At 37.2% G+C, this 15,128-nt stretch overlaps 1 protein-coding gene across 1 annotated transcript in view; it reads left to right on the plus strand.

Moving 5' to 3' along the window:
• The window catches only part of SPPL2A (signal peptide peptidase like 2A), a 27,207-nt gene extending 13,163 nt beyond the window's left edge, over nt 1-14,044 (plus strand). The window contains exons 7-17 of the mRNA XM_010717514.2: nt 174-270; nt 502-603; nt 1,236-1,317; nt 1,642-1,716; nt 2,413-2,469; nt 2,627-2,680; nt 3,105-3,204; nt 4,076-4,153; nt 4,476-4,636; nt 6,684-6,717; nt 11,183-14,044. Of these exons, the coding sequence (XP_010715816.1) occupies nt 174-270; nt 502-603; nt 1,236-1,317; nt 1,642-1,716; nt 2,413-2,469; nt 2,627-2,680; nt 3,105-3,204; nt 4,076-4,153; nt 4,476-4,636; nt 6,684-6,717; nt 11,183-11,214 (872 nt within the window). The 3' untranslated portion in view covers nt 11,215-14,044. The remainder of the gene's footprint in view (nt 1-173; nt 271-501; nt 604-1,235; nt 1,318-1,641; nt 1,717-2,412; nt 2,470-2,626; nt 2,681-3,104; nt 3,205-4,075; nt 4,154-4,475; nt 4,637-6,683; nt 6,718-11,182) is intronic.
• The last annotated feature ends 1,084 nt before the right edge of the window (nt 14,045-15,128 follow it).

Raw genomic sequence — 15,128 nt, forward strand, 5'->3', positions numbered from 1 at the left:
AAATTTTGGGCCTTTTTTTTTTTTTGTAATCTGTTGACTGTGATCTCCAACAGTGGTGCACTGAGTAGTGCTACAAGTGTTAACAGTTTGTGTCACATGTACATTCCTGTTTGCCATGCTTTTTCCCCACTGTATTTTGTCACTGACTCCTATCTCTCACTCTTTTTATCTAGTGTATGTTATAATACTGGTCTTCTGCTTGGCATCTGCAATGAGCCTGTACAATTGTCTTGCTGCATTAATAGGAGAAATCCCATTTGGGCAATGCAGGTACTGTATGCCTCTCAATTTTTATAAGATGTCTTTTGGGTTTCTACTCAAGGTAGTGTGAAAATGTGAATGCAGTTTGATAAAGTCTGCAGTTGCAAAAACTCCTGAGTGTTGGTGAAACAGAGGGACAGATGAGGGGGTGTGAGGATGAGAACACTTTGTACTGCCCAGCACAAGGCATGTGTTTTGTCTGTTGCGGGCTTTCCTTTCACTCAGTTACTTTTCTTTCAGGATTGTGTGTGGCAACAGAAATATTGAAGTGAGGCTTATTTTTCTTGCTGCATTCTGCATAGCAGCAGCTGCTGTTTGGGCTGTGTTCCGAAATGAAGATAGGTAAGTGACGCATTCTGACTTGAAAGGGTAATATGAATAATTGTCCTCAACAAACTTCCTGTTGTGCAACTCATTCTGGCACATGATGTCCTTCTAAACTCCAGTGCTGATTTCAAAGAAATTATAAAAGTATTTATGAAACTTACCAAGTATGGGAATAATAGAGAACAAAGCCATACAAATGAACTGTGTGGTAATTCGGAGTTGCAAAAAAATTATGAAGGTGAGTTTGGTTGTTACTGATCACCGTGGAGTAGAAAGGTGTAGAAAAAGGAATGTAAGCATGAGACCACAAATAAAGAAATACTGTAGTAAAATCCTCAGTAGCATCTAAAGCCATACTGCAAGCAGGGCTTCTGGTCCACTTGCTCAGTGAGCAAGTGAGCAGCCGTACAAGTGAACAGCCTGCACTGTCCTCTGCTGAACTCATTTTCTGTGTACGACACTGGGATTAGGGAATAGCATAAAAGCTACTGTATTTTTGCATTTTCTTTAGCAGTGCTTCATAAAAGATACCTTCTTGCTTTTTGTTTTGCAATCTTGTTATGTCCAGCAAAATCCAAAATATCAGTATTATACATAGATTCCATGAGTAACATGGACAAGGTGTAAACGTGTGTTCTTATGTTTAGGTGGGCTTGGATGTTGCAAGACATTTTGGGAATTGCTTTCTGCCTAAACTTCATTAAAACACTGAAAATGCCCAACTTTAAGGTACTGTAAGTTACAGGGGTTTTTTTGTTGTTTTTGTTTGTTTTTTTTTAAATTAAAAAAAGGTGTTATAATCCCATGTATCCGTAAGTTTAACGTCAGGAGATAGCTTTTCAGTACTCAGGAAGAACTGGAAAACAATAATTGTTTACTTTTTTTAATAATGCAAAATAAAAAGTTGGTATGATATGTTTTTCCCTTTTTTCCCTCCTTCATTCTTTATTTTTTTAACATTGTGTTGCAGTAATTTTAACAGAAACTAATTGTGTAGTCTTTCAAAGACTATAGTAACAGTTCTTTTGTTTGTTTGTTTTTTCTTTCTGCCAGTCCTGTGTGATACTTCTAGGCCTTCTTCTTCTCTATGATGTGTTTTTTGTCTTCATAACACCGTTTATCACAAAGGTATGTCTGTGAATTTCTCTTCAAAATAAAAATAACATCTGGTCACTGTGGCAGTATTTTCGTCAGACAGATTAGTATTTTGGTATTCTCGAGGCAGAAATGCAGACTTCCTTTTTTTCTTCCAATTTAAGACAGCAGTGGTTTAAATTCCTGTTTTATATGGGCCATAGATCACAGTGCTTGTTCAGGTGCCATAAATTTCTTAAACGAGTTAAGTCTTCTGCAGTCCTAGAGACAGAAATACTCTGGCCCCAATTGTGTGACAGTGTGATGATGAGAAATGACTGTTCTCCAGTTTTCTTCCTTTTCTTCCTTCTTTTGCTTTCCCTTTATGAAACGTGCTCTTGTACTTTCTACAGTGCTCATTTGCAATATGCTACGAATTGTATGCAAGCGTACTTTCTCTTCTTTGGAAGCAGAAAGGTCATAGCAGAAAAACCTGGCACATCTTTATCTAAACTTTAGCTATACCTAGTAGATTTATAGGTTTGATAGTTTTTTTTTGAAGTCCTTTTATGCTGAATGGCATATTATTATACTGAAAACAGTACCATATAACACTGCTTTCCTTTTGATGTTCAGGATTTTTCCTGAAATTTTCTGGAAAAAATTGTAAGATGAAGTGCAAGCACTTGTAGTATAAGAATGCTTTGGTGTATTAAAGTGCTAACATTAGAAAAACAACCTTAATTTCAGAATGGCGCAAGTATAATGGTTGAAGTTGCAGCTGGTCCCTTTGGAAACAGTGAAAAGGTATGAATTTTTGTTTTAATATTCACAGCGTACAAATACTGACATTTTGTAGCTAATTGATAGTGTGCTTTTCGGCATAACTTTCTCACAAAATATAGCCAGCTTTTGCTATTTTCTTGTAAGTATTAAATACCTGTTGACTTGGGTTTGATCCTAGAATGATGGAAACTTGGTGGAAGTCCCTACTGAACGCTCAGCTCCCCATGAGAAAGTAAGGATTGTATTTCAGATACTGGATTTTTAAATCATTCCCTCTGAACAGACTATTCTTTTGGGGAAAACCTGACTATCCAAATTTCTCTTCAGGGCCTGGAAATCATTGATCAACACTGTATTGTTAGGATAATAATCCAGACTTGCTATTCTCATTATATGATTGAATGCTGTCTTAAGTTGTTATGTGTGCATATTATTTGTAAATCTTAAATTCCAGTTTCTCTATTGCCTTAAGCGTTATTCACTCCCTGTTGGTTTCTGGTTTTTACTTTAGGTTCTACCTATTTTGAAGTCCTGCATTAGTGATACATTAATGATACTAAAACTGCTCATTCATTAAAAACAAAACAAAACAAAAAAAACAACACCAAGATGCTTTAAATTAGATTTATGTGGGCTTCTAAAATACTGTTTTACAGTTACCTGTGGTTATTAGAGTGCCTAGACTTGAATACTCAGCAGCGACACTATGTGACATGCCCTTTTCATTGCTGGGTTTTGGAGACATTATTGTCCCAGGTGAGCAGATATTTTTGGCAATTGTAACTTAGTTTGGTTTTGATTCTCAACTGACTTAAATTAGGATTTATTCTACAAAGTAATTATTAAATCAAATGCAACAGTTTGTGTTGCTGTTAGTATGGAATACCACGAAAGCCAGAGTAGAAGAGAACTTGGTGTGTTACAGTACACTTAAATAATGAACAGGTTTTGTTTTTTTGTTACTTTTCTTTAGCATTGCATTTTTTGACCATGCGAGTTCCATAGATAAATCCAGTTGTCAATATTATTGAAATCTCACTGAAATCTGGCAGAAAGCAATGATTCTGTGACTTAATTGCATTTTTGTGTCATAGACTGCATAATTAGAGTTGAGGTAATGGAAAACGTATCAAGTTTTTCTATCTTTCTCAGAAGATCTGAATTTGGCCATAGCTCAACTTGGAGTCTTGGGCAAATTACTTAGGCACAAAGCACCATCTCGTGATGACTCTCCCTTTTCCTGTGATCTGCTCTGAGGCAAAATAGCTAATTGCTAAGAGCATTAAAATTCTATTGAAGAAAAGTGTTAAAACTAGGTTGTTATGGTGCCTTTGAAGTAGCACTGAAATAACACAAAGTACTTAGCTTGCTTAAATGTAAGAAAACCTCTTAATACTATCTCAGTGGCATATTTGTGCTATGGTTTAGATTTCTCAATACTTACTGTAGGATTTCTGAAACCAGTTCTCGGCTTCTCTGAAAAGAATTGGGAAGAAGATAACGCACAGCAAAGGAACTCTTACTGTAATTTCTTTTTATGCTGCTTTGATTTGGAGAATTGAGGAAAAAGGAATTCAGGGCTAAACTTCTCATTAAACTACTAAACTGTTTTTCCTCTCTGTTCAAGGCCTTCTGGTTGCCTACTGTCGAAGATTTGATGTTCAAACAAGTTCTTCTTCTGTATACTATGTCTCCTGCACAATAGGTAAATTGAGATTGGTTTTTTTTTCCAAGAATAGTAATCTTGATGCTTTTTTTTTTAATGGCAGAACTACCTAGTTTTCTTCAAGTAAAGGTTTAACATTGTCAAATCTTTTCATAAATCTTTTTAGTGTGGCTGCCCATGTTTTAGGTGAGTATTTTTATGATAGCTGCTTTGAGAAAGCATGCAAATACATAACAATCTATTGTCCCACTTCCATTATATTATCAAGGTAGATAGTAATTAAAGAAAAAAAATATTTTCCTGGTTTACTACACTACTGCTTTTGTTTAAAAATATACTTGCTCTTGATTGTGTTTTATAGCTTATGCCGTTGGTATGGTGCTGACTTTTGTTGTTCTGGCATTAATGAAGATGGGACAACCTGCCCTTCTCTATCTTGTACCATGTACACTCATTACTAGCTCTCTTGTTGCTTGGAGACGCAAAGAGATGAAGAAGTTTTGGAAAGGAAGTAGTTATCAGGTAGGGTGGATGCCTTGAATATTTTGGTTCTGTTAATTCCTTTGTATGTATGCTTCTCTAAGTACTTGGTAACACCAGCAATTCATTTATTTTTTCTAGTCTTAATGGTTAATCTTCTATAAAGAAAAAGAAGGAGCTTTGACTCTTTGAAAAATCTTAGCCTTGTGTGTGGTATGACGGAATGAAACTTGAGGAAAATGAAATAGCTGGTTCAGTACTCATAGAAGGTCACTTCTTCCTTTTTTTTTTTAAACAGTGCTTATCTATCATCTTGATGTGGTATCATATGAGTCACTGAGTTGAGCATGCAGATTCCAGTCTGCAGTAGTAGTCCTGTATTAAGAGATGGTTCAAAAGGGTTGGTGATGTGCAAGAATCTTAGACGCTAGTTTCTGTGTGTCACTGGCGTTTTGCATTGTGAGGATGACATGGAGTGTTCAACAGCAAAGTATCTGGATGATTACCTACCTGTTTCCTATCCCAGTGCACATATACACACCTGTGGGATTCTGCATTTCCCCTGAGGTAATCTCTGCCACTACCCAGGCATTGCAGTACTTCCGTACCAGCAGCCATCTGCCTTTGCCTGTGGACACGCACACCTTGCCCTGATGGTGCCACAGCTGTGGTAACTATGCGTCAGGAGCCCCTGCCAGCTGGCATTTATTCTAAGACAGACTGATCTCAGCATTGCTCTAAATTTAATGCTAGAGACCTGAAAGGAAATGTTTTTTGAGTTCAGAAACTATCTCCTGTATGTGGGCTGTGTTGAATTCAGCTCAGGGAATGGATAGAGAGTTGATTGTGAAAGCTGATGATGCAAAGGAGCAGCTTCTGCTTACTCAGCTTCTGGATTGCAAAGTTGAAGTGGAGCAATGGAAGCCAGCCTATTGATGTAATCAATGTTTTGCACCTGTGCCTGCTGAAGGCTGACTGACTTTACAATTGCTCAGGAAAAGATTATCACTTTAACTAGATACGATTGTATCTTCGTCTACAAAAAGTCTTCTCTTTTGTAGGTCTAGCAAATAGAAATGTATCTCTGAGGTCCTAATGAGTTTGGTTTACCATCCATTTGAGTATAAACTGGTGGCTGTTTGCTATTTTGGAATATGTGTTACATATCAAAATCCATCCAATTGTAACTGACTCTGTTGGGAAAAGAGCTTCACTATTTATTTTTCTCGCTTCTGAGTAAGATCAGCCTATTGGCCTAAGCAAACCTGGCAAATCTCTTCAGCAACAAAAATTTCTTGCACTTCTAATAGCAAAACTCATACTTGGGAGAATTATGTTGCCATAGTAGTTACTTCACGTCCTTTAAACTGGTTCCTTGAAGGATTAAAACTGCTCTGAACTTTAGCATGTTTTGAGGTCAGATGATCTCATTTCTGGCACAGTTTAAACTGTTGATTTCCACCCCCACTACTCCACCCCCAGCTAGACTTGTCTCTGACTGAACGCTTTTGTGTAACTTTTTAGTAAAGCTCTTCCTTTTCTATGATTTTCCAAAGATCTTTTCTATGTTTTCTTTTCCTGAGGATGTTATTCAAGTTACGCTCACAGAATGCTGTCACATTGATTTTTTTCATACATTGTCCTCCCAAAATAAGGCTGTAATTTGAACTGCTCTTACTGATACAAACAAACAAAAAATCCATGCAATCACAATGTTCAAATCTTCAGCTTTTAGTGCTTGTTCTGAGGAGGAAAGATACGGGAAGAAGACAGGGTTACATTTAGCTACCTTGAGCCTGCTGAAACAGTGGTAATTTGGACTTGACTAGAAGTGCTCCATGGATAAGGGGTGATCAGACATCTGTGGAACTTTGCTTTGTCCTTATGGGAACGGTGAAACCTTGCAGATTTGTCAGGGCAAAGCATGCTTAGATAGGGGTACAGCAGGATGTACACAGGGTATCAGATGACTGAGCTTCATGAATGCTGTTATTTCTTGTAATCCACTAGTTAGTCTTTTTTTTTCCTAATTTAAAAATAAGTTGTCGTTGTTGTATATGATTTTAATAATTGAATGAATTTTATTTAGGTATCGGATTCTCCCAGGACGCCTTTGCTACAAGGTGTGCTTATAGCCTTCTTTTAATGCAATTTGATTAATCATCTTATGGGACTTTTTTTGCTTGTTGTCCCCCTCTGCTTATTCTTTCCATTCTTCTCATCTATTTTCCTTTCAGTTTTTTCAGAGTAATTCATTAGAAAGGAGTTAGCAGTGAAGTCAAGTTGTAAATCTGCTTTTATTCCTTTAAAAGAGCACAAAAAACTTTATAAAATGTGAACAGAGCATGATTCCCAAGACTTGAAGGAAAGCTTTGTATTCTTTTTCTAATTCTTTAACTTCCCAAATCCCTAGGAGTAACTTCAGGTGTTTAAAAGTGGTGGTATTTGTGCTGTTATTAAATACATGCAAGTTCCTCCGCTAATTGTTGTGTGCCACTGCATTGGTAAGGAACCTTCTTAGAGCTAAACAACAATTTTATTGTCTTCTATCTGTTACAATGCTAAGCATTTTAATTTGCCTTTAGTAACTGCTTCTGCAGTCTCTCTGTGATCTTGCTGCTCAGCAATTTACCTCATCCTCTATTGTCTGCATTGCTTGCAGCGCGACAGGGAGTAAGGATACAGACTAGCTTTTGAGGTATTGCTGCTGCATGGCTCCTAGACCATAGCAAGAAGGTTTCACCTTGGTAGGATGAAGCTCATGACTGCTGACACAGACATGGTTTTTATTTTCACTGTCGCAAGCACAGCATGTAGAGAGCAAGGCAAGTTTCCAAATTTCATGTTTTTGCAGAATTTAAGCACCTGAATATAAGCTTGAATTACAGACAGCAGACTAGCTGTGTATGTATGTTTAAAGAGCATAACTTGCCTGCTCTGTGCTGAAGAAAATTTTAGATAGTGAACTATTGTTGAGTGTATCTTAAATTATGAACTGGAAAGTATCTTTCTTGTTAGCTTCTCTCTTCTAATAAAGTGTACTTTCACAAGTTAAGTTTGATTTAAAAGCCTTTGTAATAAAGAAACTAGAGACCAACCCAGGAGGAAGCTAAGAAGTGGGAGGGACTGGATACATATTAAAATGAGATGGCTAGACTGCATTGCTGCTGTAAAGTTTATAGTAAAGATTTTTCTTGGTCTTTTAGTTTGCTTATAGTCCTCACATATGTCTATGTGATGATGTTTGATACTTATTTCCTAGTCGTCAACTTGAAAATACTGTTCAGTTTTGATTGATAAAATCTATGAAATCATTTCAGTAACAACATGGAAAATCCAGCAGTTGTAGAATTTTCTAGTCTTCTAATTGTACAAATAGTCGTGCCAACGTTTTACAGCCAGTCAATGGGAAGCGCTTAGAAATGTTTCTTACCTTTCTCTGAAACAACAAATCAACAGATTGGCATGTTACACAGCAAGTATCTGCTGTTTTGTATTGTCGGTTTAAATTATGTTTTCAAGATGTCTGTGAATTAATCACAGGTGTGATTTAAGAATTATGCAAGTGCAACGTTATTGGAGTGAATCTTATTTTCTAGCGTGCATAGGTGTTACTTACTCTCTTATCTGTCATGACACCCCATGCAGCCTCCCAAAATGTCAGGAATTCAGATGTAGGAAAAAGGCTGATGAATTTGTTCCACTTGAAAAATGTTTGTCAGCTTCCCACAATGTACAGTCTGATTCCTGTGGCTCTTCTAAGGCTTGAAACAACAATTTTGTCCTGATTTTAGTATTGTGCATCTTGCTGCTGGCTCTTATAAAGATTTCTGTTGCTTCAGCATTGGCTTTGAGGATGCAGTTATTCTGAGAGAACCTACAACTGAGATGAACTTATGGAAAAAGCTACTTAAGAGAAGCCTGTGTGTTTAGAAAGGCATCTGTTGTGCCTGACTTCCAAGCTGTGGGCTACCCTTGTCATATATTGTGGAGAGATTCGAAATAGCAGTTTTTTGGTCTTGTTAAATTTATGTATATAAGAAAGCCCAAAATACCTTTAAGTTTAGAATCACTGTAGAATGCCGTGAGTTGAAATGGACCACGGTGACCATCTAGTTTCAACCTCCTGCTACGTGTAGGGTCGCCAACCACCAGACCATGCTGCCCAGAGCCACATCCAGCCTGGCCTTGAATGCCTGCAGGGATGGGAGCATCCACAGCCTCCTTGGACAACCTGTTCCAGTGCGTCACCACCCTCTTGAGTGGAAAAACTTCCTCGTAATGTAACCTAAACCTCCCCTGTCTCAGTTTAAAAACATTCCCCCTTGTCCTTTCGATATCCACCCTCGTAAACAGCCATTCCCAATCCTGTTTTATACACTCCCTTCAAGCACTGGAAGGCCACAATGAGGTCTCCCCGGAGCCTTCTCTTCTTCAAGCGGAACAAGCCCAGTTCCTTCAACCTTTCCTCGTAGGAGAGGTGCTCCAGTTCTATGAGCTGTTCTGGTTCTGAAGGGATCTCAAATATTCATTAAGCAGAGACTTTAAATATTAAATACATGTGATATTATAACCGCATTTTGTGCTGCTTATCTGATTCAGAAAAGAATCTTTCATGTTGGGATGCAGTGAATTGTGAATAACGTTAACTCTTCCTTCTGGAAGCAGTTTGTCACTTTAATGTGGGAAACATTTTACAAAAATACTTTCCAACACTGTCCTCTCTATGCCAGCTGTTGGACGATACTCCCTAGGGTAAAGGGGAAGCCATATTCACCATACTTGGTGTAATGTGGTACTGGTTGGCTTTCTTTTTTAATTTTTTGTTTGTTGTGTTTTGTTTTTCCTGGAAACAGATAATTGAATCCTCATTTAAAATGACTGTTTGGTTTCTGTAATTGTAGGGAGTGTTTTGCTTTGGTTGACTTTTGATGTGGGTTTTTGGTCACAGTACAGGGCCAATATTCTAGATATACTGAAGTGAATGTAAGGCTGTCATTGGCACAAGAGTTTGGTATTTGCTGCTAGACTGCGTGTGTGCTATTGCTATTCTTAGGTGTATCAGCAAGCCTTAATTCTCCTAAATTCTGATGCGTGAAGATAAGAAGTGTGAAAAGACCTCTTCTGGTCTTAGTTACCTTGATATTGTGCCCACCAAACTCTCCTAATCCTTACTACCAATCCCAGTACCTTGTTTCTGCCTTGGACATGTTGTCTCAGCTTGCTGTATGATACGCTGGTGCATCTGGATTTAAAACAGCTTAGTTAAAATAACCTAATTTTAATAAGATATGTTTGCATACCTTGCGCTGACCCTGCTATGTTGGTATAAAAGGACGTGGCGCAGATGTGGGCTGTAGCTAGAGAAGAGGAGAGATTAAGAGAATGACTCTTTTTTGCCCCATCTGGAGAGTCATAGTGTGCTTAAATGCTTGTGATGCAACAGTGTTGAAGTTTAAGGGTAGTTCAGTGGGTGCAAGTCAGGAAAGTAATCTTGTCCTCATCACATGGAAATCTACCCTGCTTGGAAGCCATGTAGCCAGCAGCTCATTCGTGTCTTTGTGTCCCTTTTACTACTAAGCAGGATGGGTCGCACTGGAAGAAACTATGTAGGTTTTTCTACCTTCTGATGCTGAAAGTATTATACCTTTGCCCTGATAACCCTGCCATGCTACTCAGGAGCCCCTGACAATGTTCTGTTTTCAGCAGCACTACTGCTTTCATATTTTCTGTTTCTGTGTGTCAGCTGTTAAAACTATCCAAAACTTCCCAATCTTTGGCCTCCTGTTAATGATGAAGTTCTCCACCTGGTGGATCTTGGTTTGTCATGCTAACAAATGTGCCTGTTACCTTTGTGATCAGTGCCTTGTCCCAGGAATGAAACCAGAGCCCTCGTTTTTCTCTAACAGTAGAGCAGTGGATAGGGAAACAAGCTGCTTTTTAGTCAGGGAAGAACAAAATTGTCCTGTGTTACTCAGGTGACTTCTAATCAATTACATTAATCTGAAGTTAAAGTTGGTTGTGTAGTAATCTAGTTCATGTCAACTTCTGCAGCACATCTTTACAGTTCCACTTCCTTTGTTCTATTTAAGATAATAGGAAAATTTACAAAGAACACATTTGCAGTGTGCAGTACTCAGCTAGCTTGTACTGTTATGAAAAAAGAAAGTCTTTTCTATTCAAGCTATTGCTTACTAACTTTAAATGTTAAGCAGGATCTAGGCTCTATTTCTAGTTCTCCAAAGTGTGTCTTTGAAATTTTTTCTTAACCTCAATCTCTTTTTTTATTTTCCATTTCAATAATTGAGATGCTTTCGATGTGTACACTTAATTTCTTGAAGAATACTTGAATCTTTGGACAGTAAATGCTTTTATAGTGGAAAGCATTAACAAAGAGAACTTTGATTACTTGGCTTGAATACTTTTCTGATCTACATAGAGGACTTCCTATCTGTATGCTGCTAAAATGCACTCCTAACATATGTTTAATTATATTTCTCTTAGCTAACAAATACTTGTACCAGTGGGGGGAAAAGCAATATTTCTATATAAAGAACTGTCCTCTTTTTTATTACTTTTCGCACCTAGATGATGGAACATCTGGATTACCCAGGAAATGAAGAAGGAACAGCACCAACCAGTGAGCAGCCTGGAGGACAATAGCATGTAGGATTCTGGCTTAAAATAGTATTGAAATTTTTTACAGATGAGTTGCAGTAAATTTGGTGAAATTTTCTAGAGTATTTCATGCTCTGTGTAGAAGGGTTTTTACTCATGCACCTATATTTTTATGAAAAATGTTGTTAATAACATAAGAGTAATCAAAATAGATTTGCATTTTTACAGCCAAAACATATCTAATAAAACTGTGCCTTATTTTGGTTTAAATAAATGGATATTTTCTATGCAATTTTCCAAATGTTCTTCTATACATTGTATTTTTATAAAATTTTCTTGCCCGTATCACTTTGCATGAGATGTTTTGTTAATTTTGAATAAGGCTGGTCAAACTTAATTTAAGAAATAAACAGTAATAGCAGAATTCTTCACAGGATTTCTTTTCAGATTTTGAATGTGAAGACAGATAGTAATGTAATTACAGAATGAAACTATAGTTCTGCAAGTAATTGAAGAAACTGTGTGTGTGTCAATCTATGTAGATCGTAAGCCATAAAATAGATAACAGGGCAAATTTTAATTTGTGGTTGTGAGCTTTCTTTTTTTGTTTTATTTTTCTTGGTGGGGTTTTTTGTTTGTTTTTTTTCTCAGTAGTTTCACAGGCTTATGCCTTGATCATGAAAATTGTTAAGCTTTGATGCACATCTTCGGATTATATGCACTGTCAACCATCAAAAACACTAAAAGTGTGTGTGGGAGGTACATACAGGGTGGCACTGGAAACTTAGATGCAGCTCCTGCAATAGCTGGCAAACAAGACAGTGTTAAAGGCCAGAAGTTTTTGTTCAACAAGTTGATGTAAATCTTTGAGAGGGGAAAAAACCTAGAATTTTACGTCTGGACTGGTTCTTCTCTTACCTGTCAGGACTTGATCTATATATGTGGTCTTCATTTGGCTTTGCATCAGTTCAAAGAGATGGGGGATGAGAGGGCAGATGTTTCTAGCTTTTGTATCTGTACTGCAGTCTTTTTTTTTTTCTTTCTACATTAAAGAAACAACTGTTTTTGAAAATTTGTTGTGGTTGATAGACAGACAACTGGTTTGAATAGCATTAGCACTGCTTGTGTTAGTTAAGACCACTCAGTGCCTTTGTTTAACTTGATTAATCCTAATTTGTTTTAGCGTTTTAATACTCTAAAGTCAAGTACTCTTAAAGACTTGGAAAAGGAAAATTGGTTTGAATCATTAATTTGCTTTTAGAAGTGGTTGAGTTTGTGTGCTTGTTTGATGCTTTTTTTTTTTTTCTTATTCTTTTGTGGGGGGGGGCACTGCAAATTGAGGGGGCTTAGGCATAGAAAATTGGTAAAACTGTAATGCTAACAATTTACACCAAAGAAAATTGGAGAAGTCAACTACAAGGAACCACAGAGTTCACTTACTGCTACCATCAGGTAGTCATGAAAACATTTTTCCTATTTTTAATTGAATGTAATTCCTATAGTCAGTACAAGTCCAAGAACCATACAGAAAACAGCCAAATAAGCACATGCTGGGCAATGGCATGCAGCCCTTCCTGCAGTGCCTCACATAAGTGCCTCAGTGTTGGTCTGAAGGTCACCTCTAGACACTAATAGTTAGGGGCGTGTTGGCTCAGGAGAACTTACACTGGTTAAATCTAGTTTAGTAGATTTACTTTGGAAGTATGCTAATTAAGACAACTGTAAAACTATATTGTCAGTTAAAAAACGTTTACTACAAATGTACTGCTTGATGTAACTTATATCAAGTTTAAACTGTTTTGTTCTTGAGAGTCCTGATGTAAACAAACTTACAGTCTCATTGTCAGTTGTTGCTCTTCACACAAATTGACCATGGTGCCAGTTGATACGGGTAAGATAACCACCTTGTTTGTAGCTTTGCAACTTCTCTAAGAGAACAGGAAGAGTTTTCAAGTTACTAGTTGCCTGTTATACCTTTCTTGATCTAAGCCTGAGCTGACAGTTTCACAATAAAATGATCTTGCACATTATCTTTAATTTGTATTTAATTCAGGCAGCTAGGTTAGCTGACACTTAATCAATTACGGTATTCCTTGGGGTTCTGACAGCAGACAGAAAATTCTGTGCTAATTTGTTGTCATGGTCTTTGACAAGCCCAGTATCTGCCAAAGCTAAGTGGTTGTGAAGAACTGTTTGGAAATTCCTGAAAGACATGGCTGTAACTCACTGCAAGTCAGAGCACTCAGAGCTCTCAGAATCTTTGCGAACCTATGTGAAATGACTTCTTTTTCTGTGAAATCTTCTCTGTAGGGGATTTATGTAATTTTTGCCTGGAACTGATAATGGTACTGATAATGGACTAGTTTAAGTTAAGATGATCGTTGTCAACAGAAGTGTGCATTCAGCAGCTGGCTGTGGAAGCTGTTGTGTTCTGTGCCTAATTATGCTCCATGCCTGATAATTCCTGAGGTTTCACACATGTGCTGTAGTTTGATGGGATGTAAACTAACTTTTTTCTTTTAAATGCTTAGGAGCTTTGTTTACAAAAATGATGGAATTTTTAATTTTATATAAATAACAAGTTAGTTCTGACTACTGAAATTAAGTTTTTATAAGCTTAATAGAATTCATTGCAAGACTTCTAGTGGTTTTGAATGTTTCTAATGTTAAATTTGGTTGGGCTAAACACTATGTTAAAATCATTTTTAATAATATAAAAACCTTGCTACTTTACATTGTATGTTTACTGACAACAACCCCCTTTCTTATGACTCTGAAGTTATCACTTTAAGGTTGTTATTAATAAATGTTACATGTGTTTAAAAAACAAAACAGTCGAGCAGTTGCTTTGATTCATCTTATTGTGAAAAAAATGGGAAAATAGTTACATTTCGTCATACCAAGTGAATTAAAATGCATTTTATTATCCCCATAAGCAGTGTAGATGCAGTTCTTATCCATCCTGCCTTAGGTATGGAAGTTATGATTCTATTTGTAAATACCTATCTGCTGGCTTGTCCTTTTTTTTTTTTTTTTTTTTCCTTCCCTTTTCTTTCATTCTTCCTCCTTTTTTCTTCATTCTGAGGTTGGTCTGGATAGAAGCTGAGTACTGATGTCTGGAAGTTAAACATCAGTTTTACCGGGCTAACTCAGTAAATGCTTGTTGCACAGCTGTTAATCATGTGGCTCTGTGAAAGTATACCTGACAGACAGTGGTGAGTTAAAAATTTAACACGTGCAAGCTTCTTAGTGGTAACAAGCTTATTTGCAAGCAGCCTAGGAAACAATGCTGGATGGAAAAGTGTCATTGAGTGGATTGCACTTAGTCCGAAATGTGAAGGCCAAGAAAAAGCCAAGCTTCAGTATTGAATACCAGGCTGGGTAAGAAATCACTGAACATGAATATGTCTGATATGTGATCCTTGAGACATCCTTAGAACTCTGTGATTCTATTTGTATTAAAAGTTGAATGGATTTTTAAATATTTCACCCTCTTCTGCTCATGTGTTGGAACCTCTGGTAACATTGATTCACAGTAGTTGAGCATTTAAATAGGAGAAAACTCTCCCAGGCATTATCTTCCTTTAAAGTCAAAGAGAGGGGTGGTTGCCTTGTGGTACATTCATTTGGCATTGGAAACTGTCTTGCTTAAGTTGTGCAGGAAATCTCTCTTCCCACTCAACCAAGTCTGCAGGGTGGAGGAGAAACTCAGCTGTTGTATTTCAGTCATGATTAACAGCATCTTAACTTGTTCTTCCGTAACTTTTTTTTTTTTCCACTAGAGCTTGAACTGCGAGATGACTGAAGTGTTCACTAAGTTAGGGAAGAGGAAACTTAGACTTCTGAAGAGTTTATTTACGTGTGAGTAATTTGAGAATAACTCCCGAGCACAGATCATGTAGGTCAGGAATGAGAG

The sequence above is a fragment of the Meleagris gallopavo genome, chromosome 12, assembly GCF_000146605.3.
Source record: "Meleagris gallopavo isolate NT-WF06-2002-E0010 breed Aviagen turkey brand Nicholas breeding stock chromosome 12, Turkey_5.1, whole genome shotgun sequence".
Taxonomy (NCBI): domain Eukaryota; kingdom Metazoa; phylum Chordata; class Aves; order Galliformes; family Phasianidae; genus Meleagris; species Meleagris gallopavo.